The 21,676-nt window shown below is 51.2% G+C and overlaps 1 protein-coding gene across 1 annotated transcript in view; it reads right to left on the bottom strand.

The window, feature by feature from the left end:
• The window catches only part of CAPN11 (calpain 11), a 24,480-nt gene extending 6,258 nt beyond the window's left edge, over positions 1–18,222 (bottom strand). Inside the window, exons 1-12 of the mRNA XM_011960333.1 lie at positions 18,175–18,222; positions 10,837–10,908; positions 8,525–8,775; positions 8,090–8,159; positions 5,305–5,423; positions 4,668–4,801; positions 4,355–4,523; positions 1,489–1,572; positions 1,302–1,387; positions 985–1,059; positions 639–799; positions 218–396 (exon numbers count right to left, since the gene is read on the bottom strand). Coding sequence (XP_011815723.1) covers positions 218–396; positions 639–799; positions 985–1,059; positions 1,302–1,387; positions 1,489–1,572; positions 4,355–4,523; positions 4,668–4,801; positions 5,305–5,423; positions 8,090–8,159; positions 8,525–8,775; positions 10,837–10,908; positions 18,175–18,190 — 1,416 coding nt within the window. The 5' untranslated portion in view covers positions 18,191–18,222. The remainder of the gene's footprint in view (positions 1–217; positions 397–638; positions 800–984; positions 1,060–1,301; positions 1,388–1,488; positions 1,573–4,354; positions 4,524–4,667; positions 4,802–5,304; positions 5,424–8,089; positions 8,160–8,524; positions 8,776–10,836; positions 10,909–18,174) is intronic.
• Positions 18,223–21,676: the final 3,454 nt, after the last annotated feature.

The raw sequence follows: 21,676 nt of genomic DNA on the forward strand, positions 1-21,676 counted from the left end.
AAGAAAGAAAGAAAGAAAAAGAAAGAAAGAAAGAAAGAGAAAGAAAGAAAGAAAGAAAGAAAGAAAGAAAGAAAGAAAGAAAGAAAAAGAAAGAAGAAAGGAAAGAAAGAAAGTAAAGAAAGGAAGCAAGAAAGTAAGAAAGCAAGCAAGCAAGCAAGAAAGGAGTGAGGCCAGGTGAGAGAGAGTGAGTGGCCGGGGGGACCAGCCAGGCACCCACCGAATACAGGACAAAGCCAATGGTCTGCAGCTGGGTTCCCTGCTGCCGTGCATGCCGCCAGTTCTTCTGCATCAGGGCCACCAGGCAGGTGCAGACCACAGCATCGTTCTCTGCGTCATCCTCTGGGTCATCTCCCTCAGGGAGAGAGATCTTAAACTGGGGGTTGGTCCAGAACGTGCCTGGTGGAAGCGGGTCAGCATGGTTATATGGGGGCTTCCCTTGGCTACGCCCTTTCCAGGGTGGACCGAGCTTCCCCAGCCACACAGGAGTTGTCTCCTCCACAGCGGCTGTGACATCTGACTAACCCCTGACCTCACGGACCCTGACTCCGGTGACTTGTGCCCCAGGTCTGGTTTCATGGTGAGCCATGGCCCATCCTTCACTCCCTGCACACCCCCTTCCCCTGAACCCCCTCACCCACCAGGGTGGTTCCTGCAGCCCCCTGCGGAGCTGCCTCTGCGCCAGCTGCCCTCGTAGAAGGTGGTGTGCCAGTAGCTCTTGTAGTCCCCAGAGAGTGCATCAGGCGTGAGGTTGCAGATCTCCAGGAGCGTGAAGTTGTTCAGGAAATCTTGGTAGGACATCCTGTGGTGGGGCGGGGGTGGAGCCCATTAGCAGCACACTTGCATCCTCAGTTCCCGCTCCCTGAACCACAACCCCTCAACAACCACCCGAGCCTCTGCATCCAAGGCACACAGAGGAGCGGAGCAGGGAGATGAAGGACCAGGGCCTAGGGCAGTGGTAGGAAGCCCACCCCAAGCCACACTGACCAGAACTCCCCATCCTCCATCTTGTGCAGCAGCTGCATCTGGATGTCTGGGGCCACCTCTTCCCACTCGCTGGCACTGGAGCAGAGATGGGCGGTGGAAGGAGAGGGGCGGAGGTCACGTGGCACCTCCTTCCTCTCCAAGGGACTCCCTCTTCCCTAAATGTCTGCCTGCTGGGGTGCGGAGCCAGATGGAGAATCTAGAGGGAGGGGCTTTGCCCTGTTGTACAGGTTTTTCTCCCAGACGGGATACCAGTCGGTCCACCTAGCACTGCCTGCTGTATCCTCTGACCACCCCTGACCTGGGTTGGGGGCACCTACCTGTCACTCCAAGCTCCATTCCACTCAATCCGGCCCCAGGGATTCCGGACCCGAATCAGTGTTTCCATTTTGCCTCTGTAGTGGACCTGGGTAGGCAGGGGTGGTTAAAGGTCAGAGCTATGGGGTCAGCGAGACGTTCTCCTCCTTCTCAGGGTCCTCGGGGTAGGGCACATTTCTCAGGACTCACATCCTGAAGGCCAGTCACTGAGTAAGCGTGCCCTCTCACCAGCATCTTGTCGGTCATGGACTCCAGTTCACTATCGCTGGTGACCTACAGAACAGAGAGGAAGGGAAGGTACGGAGGACCTGGACTGGGCACCCAAAGGAAGGGAGAACTCTCCAGGTTAATTTTTTTAAACTAAACTTTTAAATTATTATCATTATTTTGAGGTAATTGTAGATTCACATGCAATTGTAAGAAATAATACAGAGAGATCCAGTGTACCCCCTACCCAGGTTCCCCCAGTGGTAACATCTGGCAAAACTACAGTGAAATATCAAACCAGAACGTTTTAAAAATTGTTATTATTATTATTTATTATTATTTGAGACAGAGCTTCACTCTTGTTGCTCTTGGAGTGCAGTGGCGAGATCTCGACTCACTGCAACGTCTGCCTCGTAGGTTCAAGTGATTCTCCTGCCTCAGCCTCCCAAGTAGCTGGGATTACAGGTGCCTGCCAACACGCCTGGCTAATTTTTTGAGTTTTTAGTATGGATGGTGTTTCACCATGTTTTCCAGGCTGGTCTCGAACTCCTGACCTCAGGTGATCCACCCACCTCGGCTTCCCAAAGTGCTGGGATTACAAGCGTGAGCCACTGCACCCGGCTTTATTATTATTTTTGAGATAGGGTCTCACTGTGTCACCCAGCCTGGAGTGCAGTGGTGTGATCTCGGTTCACTGAAGCCTTGACCTCCTAGCCTCGAGCGAGCCTCTCATCTCAGCCTCCTAAGTAGCTGAGACTACAGCTAATTTTTGTATTTTTAGTAGAGATTGCGTCTTGCCATGTTGCCCAGGCTTGTCTCAAAATTCTGGGCTCAAGAAATCTGCCAACCTCAGCCTCCCAAAGTGCTGGGATTACAGGTGTGAGCCACTGTGCCCAGCCCAGAATGCTGATATGGATGGAATCCATAAACCTTATACAGATTTCCCCGGTTTTACAAGTGCTCACTTTTGTGTGCTCTATGCAATTCCATTAGTGTAGTTTTGTGTAGCCACCACCACAGTCAAGATATAGAACATTTCTATCACCACAAGCATCCCTTGAGTCGCCCTTTTATAACCAAACCCATCTCTTCTCACAACTCCTCTTCCCTAAACCCTGGCAACCATTCGTCTGTTCTTAATTTCTATTATTTTGTCATTTCAAGAATGTCTTTTAAGGCCAGGCGCAGTGGCTCACGCCTATAATCCCAGCACTTTGGGAGGCCAAAGCGGGCAGATCACCTCAGGTCAGGAGTTCAAGACCAGTCTGGCCAACATGGTGAAACCCTGGCTCTACTAAAAATAAAAAATTAGCCAGGTGTGGTGGCAGGCTCCTATAATCCCAGCTACATGGGAGGGTGAGGGAGGAAAATCGCTTGAACCCAGGAGGTGGATGTTGCAGTGAGATGAGATCGCACCGCTGCACTCCAGCCTGGGCAACAGAGTGAGAATCTGTCTCAAAAAAAAAAAAAAAAGAGGCCGGGCGCGGTGGCTCACGCCTGTAATCCCAGCTCTCAGGGAGGCAGAGGCGGGAGGATAGCTTGAACCCAGGAGTTTGAGACCTGCCTGGGTAATACAGCAAGACCCTGTTCTCCACAAAAAGGAAAAAAAAAAAAAAAAAAAAAAAGAATGTCATTTAAATGGAATCACACAGTGTGTAACCTTTGGGAGTTGTCTTTTTTTTTTCTTTTTTCTCAGCTAATTATTATTATTATTATTTTTTGGTAGAGATGAGGTCTCACTATATTCCTTAGGCTGGTCTCGAACTCCTGGGCTCAAGCAATTCTCCCACCTCAGCCTCCCAAAGTGTTGGAATTACAGGCGTGAGCCACTGCACCTGGCTGGGGCTGGCTTTTTTCATTCAGCATAATTCCCCTGAGATCTGTCCTAGTTTCTCCGAGTATCAGTAGTTTGTTCCTTTTTATTGCTGAGTAGTATTCCACAGTGTGTAATCAGCACAGTTTGTTTAACCATTTACTCATTGAAGGACATCTAGGTTGTTTCCTGTTTGGGGGCTATGATGAATAAGGTTGCTGCAAACATCTGTGTACAAACATTTTTGGAGACATGTCTTCATTTCTCTGGGATAAATGCCAAGAATGCAGGGTCATATGTTGCACCTTGTGTTCATGTATTTTGTCGAGCAAATGTTGGTTGGGTGCCTATTGCATGCTGGGCTCCTTCCTAAGTTCCAGGGTCCAGCAGTGAATGAGACAAAGAAGGTCACTGCCCTCATGGAATGTGAGTACTATCCAGAGAAGATGGGCTATGAGTGAAAACACAGATAAGCAAGATAATTTCAGGTCACAGTAAATGTCGGGGAGAAAGTAAAAACCAGATAGAAAGTAAAAAGGGCTGGCCGGGCACCGTGGCTCCCGCCTGTAATCCCAGCACTATGGGAGGCCGAGGTGGGTGGATCAATTGTGGTCAGGAGTTCGAGACCAGCCTGGCCAAAATGACGAAACCCCTTCTCTACTAAAAACACAAAAAATTAGGCAGGCATGGTGGCACGCACCTGTAATCCCAGCTACTTGGGAGGCTGAGGCAGGAGAATCACTTGAACCCAGGAGGTGGAGGTTGCAGTGAGCCAAGATCTTGCCACTGCACTCCAGCCTGGGAGACAGAATGAGACCCTGTCTCAAAAAAAGAAAAAAAAGAAAAGAAAAGAAAAAGAAAGTAAATAGGGTGGGGACAGCGACTTTAGACAGGGAGGCAGGGAAGGCTAGTCTGGGGAAAAGGCAGCCGAACTGAATGAGAAGGTGCTGGCCATGCAGATACTGGGGGAAGAGCCTTTTGGGTGACAGCAACAGCAGGTGCAAAGGCCCTGAGGTGGGACCATGCTTTGCTTACTTCAATGGAGCAACCCATGAGGGAGGATCGCTCCACCGCCTTCCTAAGGAGCCTGAGCAGGTTCTGAGGGGGCCTCTGGAGTCGGAAACTCTGGGCCACGCCTCCCGTGAAGTCCTCAAAGCCCTCCATGGTACTGCCCCCTGACAGTGCTTCATAGGACCCACTCAGCCTGTGGGCACAGAGAAGGCACTGTTGGGCTCTAGGATGGAGCTGAGGGAAGGGAGGGATGTCCTGCCACCTCCTCCCCTCCCCCTGATGCCAGCTGCCCAGACAGAGGCAAAGCAAGCCCCCTTCCTCGGCTCCAAGCACTTACTTGGCATAGGCCTTCTCCAGCAGGGCGCTCCAGAACTCACTGCGTTCGGTTGAGTGCACGAACACCAGCTTGTCATTCTTTGTGGGCAGCCGGTCATCCACTACCACGTTCATCCACTGCCCAAACTGCCAAATCTGCGGGTAGCAACACACACCCCTATCATCAAGCGCCTCCTAGTGGCCAGACCTGATGACACGCCAGTGTCAGAGGCTCCACTCTGCAGAATCACTGAACAGTGAGGGAAAGGCAACCCAAAGCCTGGACCTGGCTCCGCCTCCTCTCCAGCTTCTGCCACGGCCTCCCGAGGGGAATTTGTCTACATGTAGCTAAGTTAAAGGGGCAGATTACAAAAATTATGTGACAAAGACTACCAGTGTCACACACACCCACACCCACAATGGAGAGGAAGAGGAGAAGGAGAAAGAGAGCCACAAATTGCTAACAACTATTTTCTTTTGGAACTGAAAATATCAGCTTACATGGTTTCTTTGGTGGGCAGATGTTTCTCTGATGATTAGCCCAAAACCCACCCTCATAAATGCTATTTTTCAAAAGGAAAGAAGGTAAACTTCAAAGCATATATGATTCTTCCCCCCACTCGCCACAAAGCCATGGTGGCTCTCACACTGTCCTTCACCTGAAAATGGAAGATGCCAGCATAGTTTTTCTTGAAGCTCTGCCTCCTGGGCACCACGCGGTACAGCAGTTTGGGGCAGGTGGTAAGGGAGCCGATGGCAGCCAGCAGCCAGCAGTCCCCTGGAAAGACAGGCAGGGCTTTGCCACCCCTGAGCAACCCCTTATGTGTGGGTGGGCCTCAGAATCCAAGGCCTAGGGGAGCAGGAACTTGACCCTGTACCCCACTCTCACCCCCTGGCAGAGACGCACCCTCCCTCAACCCTCCCACTAAAGAGCGTTCAGGAAGAAGGCAAACAGGGAGAAACTGAAGTCAGAGAGGCTCTGGCGAGGTGAGTTTCTGTACATTTTCTTTTTTGAGACAGTGTCTTGCTGTGTCACCCAGGCGGGAGTGCAGTATCACGATCTCAGCTCACTGCAACCTCTGCCTCCCGGGTTTGAGCGACTCTGCTGTCTCAGCCTCCTGAGTAGCTGGGACCACAGGCGCCTGCCACCACACCTGGCTAAGTTTTGCATATTTAGTAGGGATGGGGTTTCACCATGTTGGCCAGGCTGGTCTTGAACTCCTGGCCTCAAGAACTCCTGGCCTCAAGAACTCCTGGCAAGTCTGCCGGCCTTGGCCTCCCAAAGTGTTGGGATTACAGGCATGAGCCACAGTGCCTGACTGTACCTTTTCTATTATGTGAGAGCCACATGCTTTTGTTTTCTTGAGTTTGGGAAAGAGATACTTCTCGCCTCAGGCTCTAGGAACCTATTTTTTTAAAGTAAATTTTTATATGTAAGTAGAGACAGAGTCTCACTATGCTGCCCAGGCTGGTCTTGAACCCCTGAGCTCAAGTAATCCTCCTGCCTTGGCCTCCCAAGGTGCTGGGATTACAGGTATGAGCCACTGCACCTGACCAGTAACCTGCTTTATTTGAGACAGAGCCAATACTCTCCACATTCTTCCAACAGATCCAGTCACCTTCCTGCACCCTGTGAGTACACTGGTGTGGCCACGAAGGTCCCAAGAGGTCTCTCCCTCATGTCACCCACATTATATTGGGGACCCAGGGCTTAGTATGTACCCCAGACCCCAGCAGGATCCCTGCAGCTAGGCATTGAAGTGAGTATGGGGCAGCGTCCCTGGCCTGAATTTCAGCTAAAGGGAATCCTGTGGGAGATGAGCACTACAGACCTCCATTGCCACCTGTCTCCTGGGCATCTCAGCCCTTGCTGGGTGGGGTCCAGGGGCAGGATACTGGGCATCCTAGGCCAGGCTGAGGTTGAGGGACCAGAAAGTTTCTATGATTACCAATGGCCTCCTGGCTGCCTGGAGAGAGGAATAGCAAGGACGCTCCAATCCCCCTCACCGTTGGAGTGCCTGGGAGAAGTGAATTCCCTCCTTCTCCAGCACATTGTCCCTCTAGCCTACTGAGCCACAGCAGCCACAGCAGCAGCCCTGGGGTCTAAGGTCTCCTTGGCCTCTGCTCTGCCCACATCTTGCCAGTTTTTTCTGCCCCAAGGGCACAGAATTCAGTCTCAGAGAAAGCCCACCCTGGCTTTATCCCTAAAGATGCAACGAGGGATCTGGAGGAAATCCTTGAACAGGACCAGGCTTAGGGAGGAAGATCTACCCTGGGGCTTTCTATGGGAGCCTTGTGAGAGTGGGTTGAGTGGACCCCGTTGCCCTCCTATTTGATACCCCAGATTGATCAGGTTTTAGCACCTGTAGTGGTTTCCACAAATTCTTCGACCATCCTCCCTTCCAAAGGTAGAGCCTAATTCCTCTCCTCTCGAGTGTGGACCAGATTCAGTGTTTGCTTCTGACAAATAGAGTACGGTGGAAGTGATGATGTGCAACTCCTAAGACTAGGTCAGAAAAGGCATTATGGCTTCCTCCTTGTCCTCTCCCTTAGATAACTCGCTTTGGAAGAGCAAGCTACCACTTTTTGTGGACACTCAAGCAGCCCTATGGAGAAGCCTATATGGCGAGGAACTGGGGCCTCCTGCCAACAGCCAGCAAGGACCTGAGAGCTCCTGCCATGTAAGTGCACCCTCCTAGGAGCAGACCCTCCAGCCCCAGGCGAGCCTTCAGATGATCACAGGTTGCAGATGTCTTGACTGCAACCTCCTGATAAACCCTAAACCAGACCCATCCAGTGATTCTGCTTCTGAATTTCTGACCCACAGAAACCGTGAGATAAGAAAATTTGTTTTCTTGTTTTTTTGGCTTTTTTTGAGACGGAGTCTTGCTCTGTCACCCAGGCTGGAGTGCAGTGGTGCGATCTCGGCTCACTGAAAGCTCTGCCTCCCGGGTTCACGCTATTCTCCTGCCTCCGCCTCCCAAGTAGCTGGGACTACAGGCGCCTGCCATCAGGCCCGGCCAATTTTTTGTATTTTTAGTAGAGACGGGGTTTCACCGTGTTAGCCAGGATGGTCTTGATCTCCTGACCTCGTGATCCACCTGCCTTGGCCTCCCAAAGTGCTGGGATTACAGGTGTGAACGACTGCGCCCGGCTGTTCGTTTTTTTAAGTTGCTAAGTCCTAGGTAATTTATTATGTAGCCATAAATAACTAATATCCCCCCAGGACCCAGGCTGCAGCAGGCAGGGAGTGGCATCCAGACTCGGGAGGGACAGAATTCATGGTGTTCTCACAGTCATCTCCTCAGAAGGGGAGGGACAGGGAAACAGAAGCAGGCTGTCTGAACCTCAGGACTCCCAGTTTTCCAGCTTCAAAAGACATCCTGGCACCCCTCCCCCAATCCCCTTCCCCAAGTGGAGACCAGCTTCCTGTGCCCCACGCACCGAGGATCCCCTGGCAGATGTCTGTTGGAGAAATCCCATCCATGATGAACAGAGGGTTGCTTATGATATCCTGCAGTGAAGGAATAAAGGTTTCAGGGGGCCCAGGATGCCCCCTCCCCACCTTTCTCCCACCTTTGCTGGGGAATGATGCCCACCTTGAAGTTCCAGGGGAGCAGATATGAGGGGAGGGGAGAGGGTACAGGACCAACTTGGCATAGCTGCAGCCTGTGATAGCAGAGGCTGGTGGGTGATTTCCTAGCGCTACCTGGGAGGTTTGGCTTAAGCATATTCAGAACTGTCCCCAGCTCTGATGAAGGTGGGGCCTAGTGCCAGGCTCAGAATAGGGTGGGGGGGGCTGAAGATTCTAAAAGTGATAGAGGGATCACTACAAGCTCCGCTCCGCCCATGAGTCCACGCCTCCCTTCCAGTGCCCACCTTGGGCCGCTGCCAGCAGATGTTCTGCGCATTTTTGGAGTTGGGGCCCAGGTCCTTGAAGCCCAGTGAGCTGGGTTCAGCAGGGAATAAGGGGTCCTCGAAGAGTTCCCCCTTTCTTAGACAGGCTGCTCGCAGCTCCTCAAAGCTCTGGTTACCAAAGTTGTGGGCATTGTGGTGCTGGCCCATGCCGTTGGCCTTGAGCCGGCTGTAGTTTATGTGAGCCACCATTCCTGTATCAGTATAAGTGGGCTCTGCGTAAGAAAAAATGACAAATAACGCAATTAAAAAATGTAATAAGCTGGGCACAGTGGTTCATGCCTGTAATCTCAGCACTTTGGGAGGCTGAGGTGGGAGGATCTCTTGAGCCCAGGAGTTTGAGACCAGCCTGGGCAACATGGTAAGATCTCATCTCTACAAAAAAATGTTTTTTAATTAGCTGGGCATGGTGGTGTGTGCCTGTAGTCCCAGCTACTCAAGAAGCTGAGATGGAAGATCACCTGAGCCCTGGAGTTCGAGGCTGCGGGAGTTTGAGGCTGCAATGAGACATGATGGTGACAGAGCAAGACCTTGTCTCTAAAAAAAATAAATAAATAGGCTGGGTGCGGTGGCTCACACCTGTAATCCCAGCACTTCGGGAGGCCAAGGTGGGCGGATCACGAGGTCAGGGGTTTGAGACCAGCCTGGCCAACATGGTGAAACCCCATGTCTACTAAAAATACAAGAATTAGCCGGGCATGGTGGTGGGCGCCTGTAATCCCAGCTACTCGGGAGGCTGAGGCAGGAGAATTGCTTGAACCCAGGAGGTGGAGGTTGCAGTGAGCTGAGATGGTGCCACTGAACTCCAGCGTGGGTTACAGAGTGAGGCTCCATCTCAAAAAACAAAACAAAACAAAACAAAACAAACAAACAACCCATATTGTGTGATTCTATTTATATAAAATGTCTATAGAGAGAGACAGAACGTAGATTAGGGGTTGCCTGTTGCTTAAGGAAATGGGGGATTAGAAGTTGATGGCTAAAGGGTATGGGATTTCTTTGGGACGATAATGAAAACAATCTAAAATTGGTTGTGGTGCTGGATGCATAACTCTGTGAATATACTAAAAGCCACTGAATTATACGCTTTTTTTTTCCATTTTTTTTTAAGAGGCAGAGTCTTGCCATGTTGGCTGGTCTTGTACTCCCACCACACCCAATTGGAATTGTGCTTTGGAATTATTTATTTATTTATTTTGAAACAGAGTCTCACTCTGTAGCCCTGGCTGGAGTACCGTGGCTTGATCACAGCTCACTGCAGCCTTGACCTCCTGAGCTCAAATTATCTTCTCATCTCAGCCTCCTGAGTAGCTGGGACCACAGGTGTGTGCCACCATGCCTGTCTAATTTTTTAACTTCTAATTTTTGTAGAGACAGGATCTCACTATGTTGCCCAGACCAGTCTTAGACTCCTGGGCTCAAGCAATCTTCCAGTCTTGGCCTCCCAAAGTGCTGGGATTACCAGCATGAGCCACTGCACCCAGCCAAATGGTACACTTTAAATGGGTGAACTGTAGGGTATTTAAATTGTCTCTCAATAAAGCTGTTTTTTTTTTTTTTTTTAAATGGTCTCCAGACCATCTAAACAGATGCCGCTTTTTAAAAAAAAATTTTTTTTGAGACAGAGTCTCACTCTGTAAGTTCAGTGGCATGATCTTGGCTCACTGCAACCTCTGCCTCCCAGGTTCAAGTGATTCTTCTGCCTCAGCCTCCCAAGTAGCTGGGATTACAGGCGCCCACCACTACATCTGGCTAATTTTGTATTTTTAGTAGAGGTAGGGTTTCACCATGTTAGCCAGGCTGGTCTCGAACTCCTGAACTCAGGTGATTCACCCGCCTCAGCCTCCCAAAGTGCTGGGATTACAGTCATGAGCCACCACATCTGGCCTAGACTCCGCTCTTTTAAGGAGAGTGGAAATAATGGAGTGTAGAGAGCGGAGGGCAGAGGGAAGGGGCTGCTGGGGGTGGGCTGGGTCAGGTAATGGCTGAGCGGGTGGCACTGGGTGAGTGTCAGGGTAAGAGTTGAGGCAGGCTGGCTGATGGATCCCGGGCCTGCCGGTGGCTTGGGACTCTGGACACCCTGCCCACACCTCCTCCCCCAGGGGGACTGCAAACTGCCAACATCCCTTCCTGAGGGTAGCCTCCCCTCCCCGCACAGCCCTCCCCACACAACACAACTGACTTGCCCCACCAGCAGGCCCAGGGTAAGAGAAGACAGTGAAGGAGGAGGAAGAAAAAGGGAGGCCACAGAGCCATGACTGCGTCTGCAGTCCTACCCGCATATAAGCCCCGAAGCTTATCCTCCTGTGGTCCATCCAGGTTCTCTGCTGACTCTGGAAGACTTGGCCCTAGAATAAATAAGAAAGAGAGTGGGAGGAGGGGAGGAAGGCTGTGGTCTAAAGTTAAACAGAGCCCAGCTGGGGCTGGGGTATAGGAAGATTTTAGAATGAGGAAAAGAACTGGGTTGGGGTGCAGCTACAGGGAGGGCAGCAGGATTCTGGGGTTGTTTACAGGTGAGACTCTGATTGAGCCTACAGAAGGGCGAGACCCCAGAGGCAAGAGCAGGAAGTCTCAGTTATTCCTCCTCCCCTGAGTAACAGAACCAGGAGACTAGTTATAACAGCAGAGCTGACAGCACTGAGCAGCTTCTCTGTGCCAGGCACGCCAGCCCTACAAGGGGGTACATGCAATACCCTGATTACTGGAAAAGGGAGCAGAGGCCCAGAGGCTAAGCAGCTTGCCCAAGGTCACAGTGACGGTTGGGTGTGGGATGAAGTCCGTACTGCAGACCCTGGACGGAGCTTGCAACCTTCACCCTATGCCGAGTCTCCTGAGGGGAAATGTTTCTCCTCAGTCGAAAGCTGACAGAACCTGCCCCATCTCTGTTACAAAGGCATCCACGGACGATTTGTTGCTGAACTTATCCCCCTTCCTCTTGCCACTGCCCCAAGCAAACCCCTTCTCCTGTTCCACACAAGTACCTCCTTGGGATTTCCTCAGGTCCTATCATGACCCCCTGTCCTGGTTCCCCAAGATCTCAACACACTGCATCCCACATCAAAACAGTCACTGAGTCTTTCAATGACTAGGAATCCCCTCCTAGGACCCTAATTTCTCATTGCTACCATCACTGGCCGAGGCCAGGGCCTTCAGACAACCCCCAGACCTCAAATGGCCTCTTGTCTCCTAAAGACCCTCTCCAATTCATCACATATGTTGCCCCCACCACATACCACACCAACTCCCTTTGACTGAGGTTTTGAACCCTTTACTTCCTCCGGAAACTTCCAGGATATCGCTTTGCCAGCAGAATAAGGCCAGGCCCCAGAGCCCTCTCCAACCCTGGGCCCACCACTCCCAGTACAAACCCATCCCCTTAACCCCTCTTGAGTGTTCCAGACTTGGGGAGACCCTGCCTGGCCAAGCAGCTCTCCTGAGCTCTGCGTCCCAGGAGAGACAGTCTCTCCAGCAGTCTTCCCAACCTAGTCCTCCCCTTCCCTCCATCTAGCCAGAGACCCGGGGATCTTCCCAGACCCCATCACTATGTCGCTTACATTGTCTACTGCACCCTCTTAGCATCTCTCCTGTCCTCCCCCACACAGCCTACAATAGGGGCTGACCCCGTGCAGAGCCACATCCGGTGCAGTAAGTGAGGACTGGAAGTCCAGCATCCCCTCACAGGCAGGCCTCCCAAAACACCACTATCTCCTCATGCCTCAGTTTCTCCACCTGGGGGATGGATGATATTCTAAAGTGTTTGCCTTTGTTTCTGACACAAAACTCACTCAAGAAATTAACCTTAAATAGCAAAAATCTAGGCCAGAAGAATGATTCCCTAACTGGCCCTTTTCTTCTAACATCCTCCTCCCCCACTAGTTCTCCACAGTGTTAGCTAAGATTTTGAAAATGCGAACCTGGGGCGGCATTGTGGCTCACCCCTGTAATCCCAGCACTTTGGGAGGCCGAGGCAGGTGGATCATTTAAGGCTAGGGGTTCAAGACCAGCCTGGCCAACATGGTGAAACCTCATGTCTACTAAAAATACAAAATTATTAGCCGGGTGTGGTGGTGCACACCTGTGGTCCCAGCTACTCCTGTAGCTGAGGCAGGAGGTGGCTTGAACCTGGGAGGTGGAGGTTGCAGTGAGTTGAGGGAGCGCCACTGCAGTCCAGCCTAGGTGGCAGAGTGAGACTGTCTCAAAAAATAAAAATAAAATAAAATAAAATGCAAACCTGATTATAGATACTGCACTCCCTCCCCAATACTTTAGATGTGTTTCCCTTGTTAGCATGACAAACCCAAACCAGACTGCCACCTGCCATCTGGCCCCATGCCTTTCTGCACAGCCTACCCTCATTCCTCTTGCCGTCCTTGTGCCTCTGCCTGCAATCATTCCTGATCCCATGCTCACAATGGGTCCACTGGGAGAAAGTCCTGTCCAGCCTCCCAGTGCCTGCTTGATGCTGCCTCCTCTGTGAAGCCTCCCATGTGGTGTCCGCACAGAACTTGGGGCTGGGCTATCTTCCTACACTTTTGTTAGGACACCCATCACTACCTGCCTTCCCTGAGTTGACTTGTCTGCCTCCTCTGTGAGGCTGTGAGCTCTCAAGAGGAGAGGGCGAGGCCACCTTGTACACTACTGAGTTTCAAAATGCTGGCTCAAAAATGTTTGCAATGAATGAATGGATGCCTTGTTTAGTATTGTGGTTAATTTTTCCTAGATGTTTTCTCTCTCCCACCCCTCCCCTACTCCCTATCCTGCAGCAACCCCAATATACAATATATTTTGTTTATTGTTTACCTCCCTCATGAGTGAGGTAAAATCACTGTGAGGGCAGGGATTTTTGTCTGTTTTGTTTGCTGCTGTATCCCTGCTGCTGTATTGAGTACATAGTAAATGTTCAATATAGATAAACTTTTTTGAGACAGAGTCTCACTCTGTTCCCCAGGCTGCAGGGCAGTGGCAGTTACGGCTCACTGCAACCTCAAACTCCTGAGCTCAAGCAATCCTCCCTCCTCAGCCTCACGAGACCAGCAAGGGGAACATAGTGAGACTCCTGTGCCTACAAAATAAAAATTTTAAAAAAATTAACTGGGCATGGTAGCATGTGCCTGTGGTCCCAGCTCCTCAGGAGGCCGAGGTGGGAGGATCGCTTGAGGCTGGGAGTTGGAACTGCAGTGAGCCCTAATCCTTCCACTGTGCTCCAGCCTGGGTGACAAAGCGAGACCCCCATCTCAAAAACAAACAAACAAAAAATAATAAGGTTGAGGAGACTCAGGATCCTGAATTTTGCTTCTCCATAGAGCCTGTAACTTGTGATGAGAAGATATTAGGAATCCTGCCTCAGTTATGAGTAGTGAGCACTTATATAGAACCTTCTAAAAATAATAATAGCTAGCAGCGTTTGAGGGCTCACTACCATAGAGCCTTTGGCTTGTGATGAGAAGATATTAGGAATTCTGCCTCAGTTATGAGTAGTGAGCCCTTATATAGCATTTCTAAAAATAATAGTTAGCAGCGCTACATGCCTGGCACTATTCTAAACACCCTACATGCATTAAGCTGATTGAATCCTCACAACAACCCCACTGATTAGGCTATTATAACTTCCCTGGTGTAGACAGAGAAACTGAGATAGACAGAGGCTGAACTTCCTCAGACGCGGTGGGCATTAGAGTCAGGGCAGGCTGCTCTATGCTCTTAACCATCGGGCTCGCTGCCTTGCTGGGAGGTTGCCACGGTGAGGGGCCACGGCTGTGCTGGAGAAGGATGAGTAAGTCAGCGGGCCTCGGTGCGTCCCCTTCGTCCACTGTACTGCAACTTGTGTGTGGTCTTTGTGAAGTCACCTCCCCTGTGTGGAGCAACTGACAGGGGGTGTTGAGGTTCTGCGGGAGAGTGACTATCCCCCTTTCCCTGCTCTAAGCACATCCCGTTCTCCTGAGGGTGGGGTGCACTTTGACTTTCTGGTTCTGGAAGCATCAGAGCTGGGAAGCAGGGAAGCAGGTGGGTAGAGCCAGAGTCTGGGAGTTCTCCCCATTTTTTTCTCTCTCCATTTTCCTCACACCGTCTCTTCTAACCCAAGCTCTCTGGGATTATCTTAGAAATGATAACGGATGCTCCCTTACCCCCTCAGGCTATGATTACAGGGGTGTGTGTGTGTGTGTATGTGTGTGTGTCTTTATTCAAAGAGACTGTGAGGGGGGCTGAGGGGGATAAACAGTGGAGCCCCCTTCAGATGAAGAGGGTTCCGAGGGCAGGGTGGAAAGCAGTCCTGAGAGGGGAGAGCTGAACACTTCTGTTTCAGCCCCTGATCCCTATTTGTGAAGCTGGCAGATCAGGATGACTATTCCCATCTGACCTGGGTGGAAGCCAGGGCCTCCCAGAGAGTTTGAGTCAGACGTTCTCAACCCGGGGTGATGATGGCCCCCAGGGAACAGGTGGCAATGTCTAGAGGCAGTGTTGGTTGTCATAACTGGGGTAGGTCTCGGGGAGCTACTGGCATCTAGTAAGTAGAGGCCAGGGATGCTGCTGGGCACCCCTCAGTGTAGAAGAAAGCCTCCACAATAAAGAAATTTCCAGTTCAAAATGTCAAGAGAGCTGGGGTTGACAAACCTGGGCTGAGCCAATCATCTAAGGCCATTCACACGACAAGGCAAACCACTCCATGCCCTTCCACCGTGCAGTCACTCCAGGCAGCCTCTACCCTGGCTGCTCCAAGGACTGAGGGTGTTGAGCTCTCCTGGGGGCCTGGAAGGACCAGGGAAGATGCTGTTGTTTGAGAAGACTGAAAGAACATCAGAGGGCAGGCCAAGGCACTTCAGGTTCCATCTTACCTCCCTTGTCTCATTTCCCCAGAGCCCTCCGTCCCCTAGTCACCACCCAGCCCAACAAACCATTTCTCACTGTCTGGCCCCCAAACCCTGCTTCGAAGCTGCATACCCAGTCCCCAGGGTGTGAGGTCATTACTCAACTCTGACTTGCAGGAAGGACTGACACCCCTATCCACACCACCACAGTTGTCATGGAAAATGTCTTTAGGCCGGGCAGTGTGGCTCACACCTGTAATCCCAGCACTTTGGGAGGCCAAGGCGGGTGGATCACCTGAAGTCAGGCATTCAAGACCAGCCTGGCCAACATGGTGAAACGCCGTCTCTACTAAAAACATAAAAATCAGCTGGGTGTGGTGGCACGTGCCTATAGTCCCAGCTACTCAGGAGGCTGAGATAGGAGAATCGCTTGAACCTGGGAGGTGGAGGTTGCAATGAGCCAAAGTTGGGCCACTGCACTCCAGCCTGGGCAATAGACTGAGACTCTATCTAAAAACAAAACAAAACAAAACAACAACAAAAACAAAAGAAAACATCTTTTTAGAGAGGGCAAAAGATCCAAGCTGTCACATGGGCTGGGAGCGTGAGCAGGCTGAGACAGACAGACAAAGGCTGCCTGTGGGAAGCAGACAGATGGCCAGAGCAACACAGTAGCTCCCCTTATCCGTAGGGGTATCTTCCAACACCCCCAGTGGACACCTGAAACTGTGGGTGGTACCAAACCTTGTATATATCTTATTTTTTATTTTTTTAATTTTTTGAGACGGAGTCTCTCTCGCTCTGTCGCCCAGGCTGGAGTTCAGTGGCGTGATCTCGGCTCACTGCAAGCTCCGCCTCCCGGGTTCACGCCATTCTCCTGCCTCAGCCTCCCGAGTAGCTGGGACTACAGGCGCCCACCACCACGCCTGGCTAATTTTTTTTTTTTTTGTATTTTTAGTAGAAACAGGGTTGCACTGTATTAGCCAGGATGGTCTCGATCTCCTGACCTTGTGATCTGCCCCCCTCGGCCTCCCAAAGTGCTGGGATTACAGGTGTGAGCCACCGCGCTCGGTCCCAAAACCCTGTATATATCAATACTATGTCTTTCCTTTATGTACATACCTATGATGAAGTTTAGTTTATAAATTAGGCATAGTTAACATAAGCAGTTAACCATAACAAGTAATAAAATAGAACAAATACAACAATATAATATCAGTAATGTGAATGTGGTCTCTCTCAAAATATCTTAATGTTTTCAGATTGCAGTTGACAGCAGGTAACTGAAACTGCGAAGCGTGGAATGTAGGGGCTGCCGCATAAGGCACGAACGGACAGGAAGCTTTCTGCTGCAGCCGCACATCCTGTCTCCTCCATCAGACTGAGAACCTGTAGATCGGTTTTAACTAAATCTATTTTATTTTACTGACCAAAAAAGTATATATCTGTCGTGTACGACATGGTGTTTTAAAATATGTATTCATTGTGGAATGGCTCAGTTGAACTAATTAATATCTGCATCACTACACATACTTGTTATTTGTTTGTGGTGAGAACACTTAAAATTTACTGTCAGTGATTTTCTCTTTTTTTTTTTTTGAGATGGAGTCTCACTCTGTCGTCCAGGCTGGGGTGCAGTGGCACAATCTTGGCTCACTGCAACCTCCACTTGCCGGGTTCAAGAGATTCTCCTGCCTCAGCCTCCTGAGTAGCTGGGATTATAGGCACCCACCACCACACCTGGCCAATTTTTGTATTTTAGTAAAGACAGGGTTTCACCATGTGGGCCAGGCTGGTCTTAAACTCCTGACCTCAGATGATCCACCTGCCTTGGCCTCCCAAAGTGCCAGGATTACAGGCGTGAACCACTGTGCTTGGCCTCTGTCAGTGATTTTCTAAATGCAATACATTGTTATTAGGGGACTGTAGATTTAAGGACAGTTTGATTTTGGCGCTGGGAAAAAAACTAAGATGTTGTCTCAGCGAACTTTTAAAAAAATAATAAATTAATTAATTATATTTTGAGATGAGGTCTTGCTATGCTGACCAGGCTGGTCTTGAACTCCTGGGCTTAAGCTCAGGGCACTTCTGAAGAACAAGGACTGGGTTTGGGGTCACCTGCTAGGCCTAAACTTCCTAGGGTCAGGTAAACAGGGAGGGCCTGAGAAGCTGGGAGGCTGGGTCTAGGGGCCTATGGTCTCACGGTGCCCTAGGCTGAGGGTGAGGTACAGGGCTGACCTTCTGCTGGCCAAGGCTGGCTGCCCTCTGTGCACCCCAGCCCCACAGGAACAACTCAGTTCTGCCCAGCCACCCGCTTCCCCTCAGCCCACTCTTCCCCATCTCCTGAAGTCTGGTCCCAGGCTTGCCTCAGGTAGTCCTGCCCCTGCCACCCTGAGGATTTCATCTTCCTGGGCTGAGGGACCTGCTTTTCTAGGCTTAGGAGAGGTTTTCTCTGTTCCCTAAAGTTTTCTTCTCTACTTGGGCTTTTTCACACAAACGCTTTTCCGCAGCAGCCATGACAGTGGGATGGCCAGTCCCTCTCCTCTCCCCAACTCCAACTGTCAGTGGAGAGGAGAGAGAGTTCCTGCCCGGCCTACCACCCAGTCTGACCACCAGTGGCCTATCCTTCCCCAAACAGTCCGAGGAAGAGGCCCAAGTCTTGTCCTTAGGGAGCATCCAGTCTGATGGAAGACTCACTGTCTGTACCCTAAAGGGGCACCCAGTCTGATGGGGGACACAACTCCTTCCCTGGGGGGAGACTAGCCTGCAGGAGGTACAGGAGTGGGGTAAGGCCCCATGAGTGCCTACCTGCGGAGGACAGCATGCTGGTGGCTAGCTCGGTGCTTGACAGTTGAAGGTTCTGATGGGAGGGGGAGAAGAGACCCTCCCCCTAGAACTCTCTCACTGCAGTGGGATTCCTAGGTCAGCAGCCCGTTTAACAGCTGCCTTCCCTTTTCTCCTTCTCAGTAACCTAGCCCCTTACCCGGCTGAGGGCTACCCGCTTTAGGGACAGATGACCCAGCACTCCCGCCTCGTGCAGACTCCACCAGCCTGGCTGTCCTCAATGTATCATGGTCATCCCATCAGGGTAGGTCCCAGTCCCTTTCTTTCAGCCCAAGGTTTCCAGGAAGGGGTTGTCCCTGACACACCAACCTGACCTTTACATCCAGAAAGCCTTCTCACTCCCAAAACCTCCTTTCTCACTGACACGGCATTTTTCCTGTGTTGCTGTCTTCACATGGCAACCTCCTCTGTGTCTCTTCTTCTTATAAGAACACCAGTCATATGGGCCAGGGTCCCATGCATTTCAGTATGACCTCATCTTAATTGAACGAATTATATCTGCAACCACCCTGTTTCCACATGAGGTCACATGCGGAAGTACTGGGGGCCAGGACCTCAACATGCCTTTTGGGGGGACATGATTCCACCTGCAACACTCTCCTTGCCTGGCCCCAGTCTGGCATGGTTAGGCCACTGGTCTGACCACATGTCCCACCTTTGCACCGGAAACGGGGAATGCTTTGAGCTAAGAACTCTGCTCTGGAGTACAGTCTTCTCTGGAGTGTATGATGGCTTGAGGACAGGGACTTTCAGGTCATCCCAGTGCCCCTCAGCCCTGCCTGGTACTAATCAGGCACAGAACAGGTGCAAGAGCACCCAATGGGATCAGAGAACCTTGTTCCAAGCTCCAATACAGGAGCCGACCTCGGGTGAGGCCTCCCCCTTTCTCCTTTCTGGGACTCAATCTCCTCATCTATGAGAATATTAATTATGATTTGTTATTATGTGCCAAACACTGGGCTAAGAACTTCCTGCTTATTTAATCCTTAAAACAGCTAGAGGCCATGACATTGCTATTCCCATTTTATAGATGAGGAAAGTGAAGTCCAGAGGTATGATACAACTTGCCCAGGGTCACACAGCTGTTAAGTGGTCGAGCCAGGATTTAAGCCAGTAACTTCAGCTTTTTTTTTTTTGAGATGGAGTCTCGCTCTTTTGCCCAGGCTGTAGTGAAATGGCGTACTCTCGACTCACTGCAACCTCTGCCCCCTGGGTTCAAGCGATTCTCCTGCCTCAGCCTCCCAAGTAGCTGGGATTACAGGTGGCCACCACCACACCCGGCTACCTTTTGTATTTTTAGTACAGATGGGGTTTCGCCATGTTGGGCAGGCTGGTCTCGAACTCCTGACCTCAGGTTATCCACCTGCTTCAGCCTCTCAAAGCGCTAGGATTCTGTACAGGCATGAGCCACCGCACCCGGCCATAACTTCAGCTCTTATCCGTGTCTTCTGCTGTCCCCAGCTGTGAAAGGAGGAAGTGGACTTTGGGGATCCTGTGGTCTCCCCTGCCCACTCCTGATTCCACTATTGCACCTCCTGGATGCCTCTCATGTGATCTAACTGGACTTGAACTCTGTGACAAAGTGCCAGGGGCAGAGTGCAGGCGGGCACGGGTGTTCCTCTCTATTATAGCCTCCTACTCTGGGGAAGGGCTGTCCTCAGGACTCTTGCTGTGGGTGCTGCTTGGGCATTATCTGGAGTTTCACATCTGGAAATGCTGGAACCTGGTTTTGAACTTCAGGCCGTGCAGGAAAGGGAAGGCATGCTGGGCAGATGAGGAATGAGGGGGTCTCAGCTAACCAGAGGTGGGCGCTGAGGTCTGTCCAGGTCATGCTTTGCAGACAAGGGAGCTTGCCAGGCAAATGGCAGTGGCGTGCCTGCCCATCCATACAGAAAACAGGCTTCAGGAGCACCGGGAAGCCTTCACACAAACCAAGGTGCTCCTTTCAAAGCCATGCCAATTTTTGCCCAATCACCAGCAGGCACTCCCTTGGCCCCAAGACTTTGGGGACTCTATCTGGCAGTTCATGTTTCACAACACTGCAGATCTGACATACATACGGAGGCTGAGGCTAGGACCAAGGCCTCAACTTTCACCTCCACTGTCACTGGCCCATCCTCCACCCACGGCCCGCTGCCATAAACACTGGCCCTTTAAGCTGTGTTTGCTGCAGCTCTCTGCAGCCTGGGGCTGGACCTTGGGCACTCTTTGCTCCTGCTCCTTGCTGGCGCCTGGGCAATCTTTATCAGGGTTGCTGTGTTTGCTGTTCCTGCTGTTGGTGGTTTCTTGTTGACTTTTGTGGAACCTGGTTCTCCTCCTCCTCTGAGGTCTCTTTTCTTCCCTCTAGGAGTTCCTTTTTCTTCCTTTTCTTCAGGGTTGCAAAGCCATTTAGTGACAGAATAGGGACTGGAATGCAGGCCTCCTACAGTACATGCTGTGTATGCATGTGTGTGGGTGCGGACCATGGCTCTGTGGGCCTTTGCAGCGTGGGGTACAGCAGTCACAGGACCTTTCTTCGAGAAGGTGAACTTTTTTGTTTATTTGAGACAGGGTCTTGCCCTGTCACCCAGGTTGGAGTGCAGTGGCATGATCTCGGCTCACTGCAGCCTCCACCTCCCAGGTTCAAGTGATTCTCATGCCTCAGCCTTCCAAGTAGCTGGGATTACAGGGGTGTACCACCATGTCCAGCTAATTTCTGTTATTTTTTGTAGAGATGGGGTTTCATCATGTTGGCCAGGCTGGTCTCGAACTCCTGAACTCAGGTGATCCACTCACCTTGGCCTCTCAAAGTACTGGGATTACAGGCGTGAGCCACCACGCCTGGCGAGAATGTGAATTTGAGTTGGGTCTTGGAGAATGGGTAAGATGTGACTGGAGGATGGGAGGGGGCTTCTCACTAAGGAGATCAGGCCCTCCTGGGGAAGGGAGATGGCCTGGGACCAGGCTTATTTTGAGGTGCTCAGACGGGCCTTCATCCTGGTCCAGCACGGACCCTGTGGCTTTGCATGACCTTTTCTCCCTGAATCTCTGTCCCATGTGTGTTGCTCAGGGACTCAGGGGAAGGATGAGAGTGCGCAGGGCTGGTGTGGTGGCCACCTGGGCACAGGGGCCCTTCCTGCCTCTGAGATACCCCTGAATTCTCTCCCCGGCCCCACTCTCTCCTCTCCCTGACACGGAAATGAGACACTGAACAAGTCCCTTGCCCAGTGTCATGCAGGGACCTCTCCTTTCTGGGACTCAATCTCCTCATCTATGAAAATATTAATTATGGTTTGTTATTATGTGCCAAACACTGGGCTAAGAACTTCCTGCTTATTTAATCCTTAAAACAGCTAGAGGCCATGACATTGCTATTCCCATTTTATAGATGAGGAAAGTGAGGTCCAGAGGTATGATGCAACTTGCCTAGGGTCACACAGATACCCTCCAGATAGGAGGGTGGGGACCCAGCCCAGGTGCCCAGGGC

This window comes from Colobus angolensis, unplaced genomic scaffold (assembly GCF_000951035.1).
Source record: "Colobus angolensis palliatus isolate OR3802 unplaced genomic scaffold, Cang.pa_1.0 Scaffold51, whole genome shotgun sequence".
NCBI classification, from domain to species: Eukaryota; Metazoa; Chordata; class Mammalia; order Primates; family Cercopithecidae; genus Colobus; species Colobus angolensis.